General features: G+C 31.0%; 1 protein-coding gene across 2 annotated transcripts in view; it reads right to left on the bottom strand.

Moving 5' to 3' along the window:
* LOC142353633 (neuronal acetylcholine receptor subunit eat-2-like) overlaps positions 1–9433 on the bottom strand; it is a 76163-nt gene extending 66730 nt beyond the window's left edge. For both annotated transcript variants that reach the window (XM_075405928.1, XM_075405929.1), the window contains exon 1: positions 7790–9433. In XM_075405928.1, coding sequence (XP_075262043.1) covers positions 7790–8064 — 275 coding nt within the window. In that variant the 5' untranslated portion in view covers positions 8065–9433. The remainder of the gene's footprint in view (positions 1–7789) is intronic.
* Positions 9434–9824: the final 391 nt, after the last annotated feature.

Genomic DNA, 9824 nt, shown 5'->3' with positions numbered 1-9824 from the left:
CCCAGAAAACTGTATAGACTTCTCGGATAAAGGTAAAGTTTGCTATCAATCATTACCTATTTCTGAGCCTTAACTTATTTCTGGCATATTTTGACCAGTAATACATTTGGTACATTAAACTATACGATAGGCCATAATTTTCATAATTAAATAAAGCATTAGAAACTATATCAGAAGAAGAATCAAGTCGCCAACAAATTCTTCGAGTTACAAGAAGAAAAGATCCGTCGAACTCAAATAACTTATCAAAAAAATCTTTAATAAACAAGGAGGGGTGGGGGTAAAGTTCGCCTCAACATAACGTTTAGACCCCTTTGTTCCTAAAACTAATGTTCATCAAGGGAATTTTCATGCATTGTCTAGGCCACATTTTAAGAAAAATAACCATACTAAGATCATTATAAAGAATTGATTGCGGCTTAATCAGGAATAAAGCAATATATATATATATATATATATATATATATATATATATATATATGTATATATATATATATATATATATATATATATATATATATATATATATATATTGCTTTATTCCTGATTAAGCCGCAATCCATTTTTTATAATGATCTTAGTATGGTTATTTTTCTTAAAATGTGGCCTAGACAATGCATGAAAATTCCCTTGATATATATATATATATATATATATATATATATATATATATACAATTTTGAAGCCATAAACCGAACGAACTAAAAACTAATCTAAAAATGATTGTAAGAGTCACAATTCACACTGTTATCAGAAGTGAAAGTAGATAGAAAACCTCTTAACAGCTCTTAGAAAAATTTCAACTGTCGAGTAAAATTGTTTATAGTTTTTTGGTTTTAATACAAAGATCATTTATGGTTTCTTAAAAATCTTAGAAAGTTCTATATGAAAAAATTGACGGAACTCTTATTAAGACCATTCTAAGATATAGTCTATGATTTGTATGGTATCTTATATCATCTTAGTACGGCTACTAAGAACAGGCGACTCGAGTATCTCTCATCTCAATAAATGCCTTATTTACGTAGTAACTTCAAAATTGCTGCCTCTCAATTGAGCTCTTTTCGAAAAACTCAAATCGTAAGGCCACGTTACGGTAGCCAAATTGATGCTGGAGTTATGAAATTAAGAAACTTTGTGAGTCATAGACTAAATTTTAGTTTTAAAATTATAGTCTTATAAAATGTTTTTATGCTTACAAAAACTTAATGTTGAGAAGCGTCCTTAATCTCAGTAATCACTGGATGAGACGATCTTTCAAGAAATTTCGTTTGGAGCAACTAGACAGAGTTCATTATGAAACAACTTAAACGAATTGGTTTCCTACATTACTTATCCTCAAAGTAGCTGCATACGTTATGGCGCCTAGTAGTTCAGAGAATTTATGAACTTGATTGTCTTTTTTTTTAAAAAAAAACAAAATTAGCGAAAATACGCTGATTTTAGCAATCTTGTAAAACCCATTAAGTGTCATGATTTGCTTTTATTAGTACGTACTTGTCAAATATCTAACTTTTAAAAAGAATATTTTACTATAGGGTAAAAAAGAAAAAAACAGTCGCAGTTCATTTATTTTGTTTATATAATTTGCCAAACACATGGATAGAAACAATTCCAAACATGCTACCTCTTTTGAAAATAAACAACAGACAAGCAATTTTCATTTACATCGATAACGCATTATTTAAAATTGGTCGGAAGCTCTGTGTAAATTCAGATGACAAATAGGACTGAGTTTTTATGCATTTTTCCCTTGCGCTTTTCCGATCTTTAAATGTCTGTTTTGGGGATTTCAACTTGTCAGGTTCTTTTGAATTGTTCACAATCAAAAACATCTGTAATTTTCTAAACACTAGAATGCCTAAGAATTTTATTATGAAACTGAAAATATGTAGTCAAAAGTTCGCAATGGCTGTAAAAAGTATTTTACACTTCCAGTTTTTTCAAAAAAAATGCCCCCTAATAGAAAAAATACTTTTCATGATAAACGTATAATAGTTATCCAACAAAATACAAACAACTTTCTTTGAAGTTCTTACGCTGTTTTGCGAACAGAAAATTAATGAAAATTTTTTGATTTCACATTAGTTTTAAAATGCAACTGTTTTCCCCCGTTTTGTTTTGGTTTTCATTTGTTTATTATGATTAATATGGATAACCTTCAATTATCTCATCAAAAATACATCCGCGCATAATACGTTAGCATATCGAAATCCTAAACTTAAAAATACGGAAAATAAAATTTAAAAATATGCCTTTATAGAGGCTAATTTTTCAGCAAATGAGTAGAGAATTTAAATTTTCTTTGAAATTGCGATTTGAACTTATGAAATTCTTTATCTGAGATCCCGCCCGACTTTTTTCCGTACTATCAAAATACTTTTTGAGGTGTAGCAAAATTTGTCGGGAAGCTCTGAGGAGAAGTTAATTCTGAAAAATGGAGACACCTTTTCCAGTCGAAAGCCTAATAGCAAATCAAGCTCTATATATACATCATAATTCGCGCCATTGGCACACAAGTTATAGTAAAAAAGAGAAATCTCCTAATAAAAATAATATTGAAGAAAATGTCAACCACTTCTGGCTTCTTCGATTAAATCAAGAAAATTGTTTCAGTAGAAATAAGTTGACGGAATGAAAAGCAGGAAATTAAAGGGTTTTGGTGGATGAAATTATATTTGAGAGTGGAAAATGTTGGTTTGGTGGCGAAAAATTATTGAAGAACTAGCTTCCTTTACACCCTTCTGCTGGTCGTCTTCTTCTGCTGGTCGTCTGCTTCTACGCCATTTACATAAGATTTAAATTTTTTTGGTATTCATCATGTCGATTCCTTGCGAAGACACTCCCTTTAGCAAATAATCCAGGAAAAAACGCAAAAACGTCATGCATAATTAAAATTTTCAAACAAGATGATTTGAGTTTGATTAAAGGGCGACATTTTTAATAATGGTATAAGAGCTGCTGAATTACCTCTTCTTCAGTGTTCTTACTTTGATCAGAAACTGGTGCAAGAGGAATGTGAGAGCTTAGTGATGGAATAAGGAGAGCATTGTGTAACGTATGAATTTCATAAAGTGACATAATAGCACTGAATTGAGGAAAGACAGAGTTGTTATGGGATTATCTCTCATTTCAATAAATGTAACGTAAAAATTGATCTGTTTAGATTTTTTAGATTTTTGAAAAACTCAAATTGTAATGTCATGTAAAAGAAGCCAAATTGAAGACTGAAATGATGAAAGAAACATTATGAGTCATGAAAAGTGTTAGCTATAATTCAAAAATTTACCAACTCTAAAATTTGAAATAAAGTGTTTTTAAAAATCCCGTAAGAGAGAATTAAAAATATTTGACAAATTTTTCGGGAAATAAACACTAGATTAAAAAAGGAGAATTTTCAAAATTGTTTATGAGTTATAATTATTTAATATTGGCTAGCAAAAGCAAACAATAGCAAACGAAGACCTTAGAAAATCACTTTTGACAAAGACTGCGTTTGAATGTTTTCTATAAAACTTTGAGAATTCGAACTCATGTTTTCCTCGAGGATCAGGTACAGATATTAGAATTCGAATTAGTAAATTTCAGAAACCGGATGTCATCTGGCATCAATTTTCAAGATTGTTTCCAGTGCTTAGGACTGTTTTTTTCTAGATACACAAAATAAATAAATACCGATTTTTCCCCTTTCTATGTTGATCATATTTCTGTCACGATATGAATCTACCAGAATTTTTTTGTGTGTTTTGATGAAATATTTGATACATTTCTGAAATTGGATTAGTGACTGAATCTTTATTTGATTGAGAAGAAACAAATTTGGTTTTTCTATGCAACCACTCACAATTTGGTTTTTTCACTCTAAAAGTCAGTGTCAGCTTAGGCTGTCTTAGCTGCAAGTTCTCAACAAGTTTTGTTCAAACTTCAGGTCCTATTTGTTGAGCTTTGAACGAGATTAAGAGAATGTGTAATTCAGGCTCTCAATTATATACAAAAGGCTATACAAGTATATATATATATATATATATATATATATATATATATATATATATATATATATATATATATATAATACGACCTTTGCTTAATGAGACTTTTTGTAACAAGTCAAGAAGATCAAGAAAAAAGGCAAAGTCAAACGCCAGCTGTCAACTACAAATACTAGATAGAGTCTTAAGTATTTTCATCGGAGCTGTTAGGAGCATTTGTTAGCGAGACAAAGAAATAATTAACTTGGAGAAGCAATGATTCCTGCCATTGATGAGATTAGATAAGCGACAAGATAAAAACAAAATCAATTAACAAAAAAAACTGTCAATTGCAACCAAAAATCAATATCTATTTATTTTTAACGTACGCTTCAAAAAAAGTAAAAATGGCAACAAATAATGACACTCTAAAATAGACAGAAAAAGAAAAAAAGAACGAAGTTTGAAAATGAGTTTGTATTTTTAAGAACAATTTGAAATTGGAAAAAGTTCTTTCGAAGGAAAATAGTGGATAGTCTTTTTATACGTCTATCCATGAATCCGTTGAGATCTCTCATTATCCAGAAATTGCATTAAAATAACAGCAGAAAATTACAAATAAGTCCAAAAATCTAAAATCAAGTATTCAATTAAAATATGGGAGAAAACTGTGTTGAATTCCGTTGAAAACGAATTTTCTATTAAAAAGATTTTATGATTAACTTCTCTCATCATCAAAGCTAATGGAAAAAACAAAAAAAACAATCAACACAAAAATTGCCCAACACTTCAAAAAAATGTTACAAGTTAATCAAATCACAAACGATTTATGAAAACGCAAAATAACGGAGCCACAACACCACTAATAAACAAAAACTATTGAAAAGATTGAATTATTTCTCTAGAAAGATGTAAGCTTTGTTTACAATGGAGACTATGTAAAACTGAAACAAAAGAAAACTTCATGTGAGGGTTCATTAAATTATTGGAAACTAAGACATGGGATACCAAATTAAAAACGAGTGCAGACAGAACTCAGAAAACCAGAAGCAATTTCACGAAAAAATTTTAATCCGTAATCTGTCAATTGAACAGATTATGGCTGTTTAATTGAGATAATTTTGAACATCAATGAGCCTTCACTTCGAAAGGTCGATGCGAAAGAAGACATCAAGAAATGATCACAATGGCCAATATCAAAAAACTTTCAAAAAAGTCTTAAACCACAGAGCATCATTGCGATAAAGTTGTCAGCTGCAAGAAAAAAAGACAAAAAAGCGTAATTGTTTGCTCCGCCAAAAGCGAATGGGAGATGTCACCAAAAGAATAAGATAAAAACCGCTAATGAAAAACAAAAAGGGTCAGAGTTCAAAAGGTCGACGAAATTTTCCAAAACAAAATCTTGAAGTCATTAATAACACACACTAGCAATCAATTGAAATCAATAAAAAAGATTTATTATGTCTCTAATAGTAGTCGTTGAAAACCGTAAAAATCATACCCTGTCCACTAAATATTCTGTGTGAACCCATGCATTTTTTTCCAAAGTTATATGACCTTCTATTAGAGTGATAGCCGGACACGGCAACGAAAACAACTTCCAAAATGGGCAAATGTCAATAATAAAAGGGAAAAAAATTATTTAGAACTCGTGTTATGGAAGCGAGCAATGAAGCCAATGATTAAAAAAAACCTCCAGAAAAGTTTTTTCCATCATTCGAAAGAAGATTTGTGTGCACTGAGATTAAGCAAAAAGTTGACAGAATATGGAAAAATTTGGTCTTTTTGAAAATTAAACTGTTGGCATTCAAAATATTTGGCATTTAAAGAGTAAACTTTCTTAAATCAATTATTTTAACAAAATAAGAGCCCTTAGATGTCAATTGAAAGCATATTAAAAAATGATGTATACCATTTTTGGGAAAGTCAACTGCACCTTTTTTGATAATAAGTCTTTATTAATGATACTGCATAATGCAAGCTTTGATAATGCAAGACTTTAATAACAGCTAGTTATTCCATTCGTAAAAAAACTGATTTTTTGGCAGCAAAATGTCAACTTAACAAACAAAAAAGATCCATTTGGAAAAATGATTGTTTTAAATCGGCAAAAAAACGGCAAATTTTTTCCAGAACATTATTAAAAGAAACGGAAATGAAACTATCTTTCTTTTTGAGAATATTCACACGTCTCTCGGCACTTTGAGGTCTTTACCTCCGCCAAATTTTGAACCAATAGCACCAATAGCGAAGCAAAACCAAAAACAAAATTTTCTACAAAATAAACAAATATTAGCAAAATTAACGAAAATTTGAGAAAAATTTCCTTAAAATGCAAATAAAAACAACAGATATCATTCCAATGTACACAAATTTTTTAAAACTTGATCGCTGCTTGGAAAAAACTAAATTAAAAACAAAAATATAAATACATTTTAATCCGATATTCTACGCCATATGAGCTTTCTAATGATAGAAATAACAACTCTCTACGACATATCAGCTGTCTACACATAACGGCTAAGCACTTTTTTATCGCTCCAAAATGTGGCAGCTTTAGTTCTACGTTTTTATAGTCATTGAACTTCGAAAACATGATCATAACCTTTGGCGTTAAGCAAATTCAAACAGTAAAGAGAAATACGCAAAATATGTTGAATATACGAACTTTTCTAAAAAGTCAAGAATCTTGAAATTTTAAATCTAATGTTGACTTTGATTGTAGAATTTAATATTTTGGCCTATTCTCCTCCTGTTACATCCAAGGACCTGCACATTCTATAAAAGTGGGTAAATTTGATTACAAACCAAAAAATTAGCGGAAAACCTAGAAACACTTGATGAAAAGTGTTAAATTTTCGATTAATAGTGACTGGAGTGTAATCTGCAGTGTTAGTTTTTAACTTGCTTCATATGATAATAAACTATTACCGCAAAAGCTAAAATTTTTCAATTAGAAGTTTTTAAGAGTATTTTGCAAATCTGTACGAAGGACTCGTCGAATCAGAGAGATAAGCAGAGCCTGCCACAGCAAAATTGAAGATTCGAACAAGATAAGAGATTAGAAATGGAAATAGAATTGATTAGTGCAAAAAATCTGCTGAAAATCCAGTCGCTTTTAGTGAAGTCAGGGCTGTAATTGGGGCTGTAGAAAGCTGTAAATAGATGCCTAAAAATCTGTTATTTGCCGAATTTTTATTCAGAATTACGTATCAAAACGTACACTTTTGTAACATCGAGGGTTTTTGTGGACAACAAAGCAGTAAGTACCATGTCAAATTTTTTCAATTTGCTTATCACGCTATAAGATGGACACGTTGACCACGTGGACAATTGTGACAAAATTTTTCCGAATTTTGTCACTCATTTTCGTGAATAAGGGTACCATTTTCCTCAATTTTGAGGATGTAACTCTTCACAAAATTTTTCAACTACCCCAAAAATTTCATCGGTTTATTTCATTTAGCAGTTCGTTAAGACCATAGGTCACAATGTTAAATTGAACAGGATTAGGGAAAATCGGCATATAAATCCTCGTTAGAGTATAACACTCTAGTAAATAAGTTGTGATCATAAGATGGAGATTGAAATGATAGCTCAATATAAGGAGCAGAGTAAGACACTCACAATGTGGACGAGTTGGCTCAGTGGAGAGCACAGGATTGCAATCAATTAAAAGATTGTGGGATCGCAACCCACAAAGGTCATAAACCTTACTCTCACTATAATGGTGCTGACATAGAATCAATACAACGAGCAAAAAATTGATCTAATATTCCGAATTCAATACTCCTTTTTTTGAAAAAAAGAAAAAAACGTACCTTACAAACTCGTTTTTCCAGAACATTTCAGCCCAAAAGTGAAGATGTATTTTGCCCTGAACACTATCAGCACCCAGTATCTGGTACAACATCAGTCTAAAGAACACTGTCGTATTCCGGCTGTGGTCCCTGACTGGTCGGAGATGTCTGGACGTGTTGGCCATAACTTCCTGCATTAACCTATCGCCCACATAGCCAGCTGAGGTTGTGTGCGTCACTAGTGACGTCACAGAAAATAAGGTTAATAATGATGACGTAATCATAATGGGGCTCATGGTTAATAACGGTAATAATAATAATTAAACTATATTTATTTACCGATAAATTTTTCGACCGTTGATTTGTTTTTTCGTGGAGTGTTGATTCCTAAGGAAGGCACTAATTACCTTTGGATAAATTCTTGAATCTTCTTCCCAGGATGGGTTCAATGACCTCGAGATAATTTTTGATTCAGTAAATAACGAAAGCAAAAATTGATATTTAAATTGTCAATTTATCAAAAACTCTCAAGTTGAAGTAAAAAAAGTTGCGCTGATAATTCCAGTTTAAATTGTCATTGTAACTTAATCAATTCAGTTCAATTCAAATTAATACAAGTTAATTTTTTCAAAAAAATAATCAATGAAGTATATCTATTAATCCAAATAAGGACGACAAAAGGACAAAATATAACTAATCAAGGCTAATTATTGCATCTTTACTTAAGCGGTAAATTTTTAGGGAAAACTTCAAACGACTGCAGGCAACAATTTGATTTCGCTAATAGCTAAAATAGCTTCAAAAAAAGTGTCTGAAATCGATTAATAAGAGGTTATTTCTCGGAGGTTTTGTTTCTGGTTAATGAATACGATAGCATAATAAATTTGAGCTTGAGCAGACGAAAAAAAACTCGAATGAAGAACTATCTCTCATAATCTGGGCAAAAATAAATCGGGATCAATACTGTAATTGGAAATAAATTGATTAACAATAGAATTTTTGTTTTTAAATGTTTTGAACGCAAAATGACCATAAGATAAATCTAATTCTAGATAAAAGCTATTAAGTCGTGTCGGCTTCAAAGACTCAATACTTGAAAGAATAGTAAAAGTTTGGCATCTTTTGAAAGGCGTTTATTTTTCAGTCCAGAACAAACAGATTATTGGCACCGGACAGTAAATACAAAATAGCCTGTTACAAAATTAGATTTAATGATAAATTTCAAAGAAATACTTTTCTGATGGAAAAATTGGAAAAAAACTACCTTACGAACTCAAAAGAATTTTGGCTGTCCGAATTAATTATTTGAACGGTTTTAGGTTAAAAGTTGATAATTTGTTTTGAATTTATGACTTGGGACTTTTGGAATCAAAATAATGTGAATGATTTTTAAAAGCGAACGTTAAGATTAAACAACGCGTGTCTTAAATTTGTGCCAAAATGAAAGAGGGAGGAACTTATTAAAATTATTCTCAGTGGTGACTCTGACAATAAAATAATTTTTCTCTCTTATTTCTGTTTATTCTTTGCTTATATTGCTGATATATATTTTCCAAGTGCATATCTTTGAATTTATATTACTGCTAATTTCTGACGCGGTTTGTGCTCCATTTATGTAAGAATATATTTTCTCTTATTTCCAATTTCCGAAAAACAGCTCTTGTAGTAGAGACGGTATAAGGAAAAGAAGATATATTTATTGGCTTCACCCGATTGGTTGATCCATCATAAGTTGAGAACTAAGCTGAAAACATACCATATTACATATCTTACCACCGCTTGATAATATGCCCCCCCCCCCCCACACCCAATAAGGAAGACCCCGCTCCTATCCTCCCCTTGCCCACCAATATTTCCTCAAAAATCAGAGCCAATACCGGAGTAAATGATAAAGCCTGGCAAAGTTTCTGTTCACATGAGGAAAAGGAAGAAACGAATAAGAAGGAAAAAAGAGTGATAAAGGAATGACTTTCACAATTGCATTATGAAGTAAAATGTGAAGAGAAATTATGAGAAAAAAGTGAGCTAGAAAAAGAGTTATTACAATCATATTGTC

Source organism: Convolutriloba macropyga, chromosome 14, assembly GCF_964194025.1.
Source record: "Convolutriloba macropyga chromosome 14, txConMacr16.3, whole genome shotgun sequence".
In the NCBI taxonomy this organism is placed as follows: domain Eukaryota; kingdom Metazoa; phylum Xenacoelomorpha; order Acoela; family Convolutidae; genus Convolutriloba; species Convolutriloba macropyga.
The sequence above is the reverse complement of the archived record's forward strand: the minus strand, read 5'-3'. Positions and strand labels throughout refer to the sequence as shown.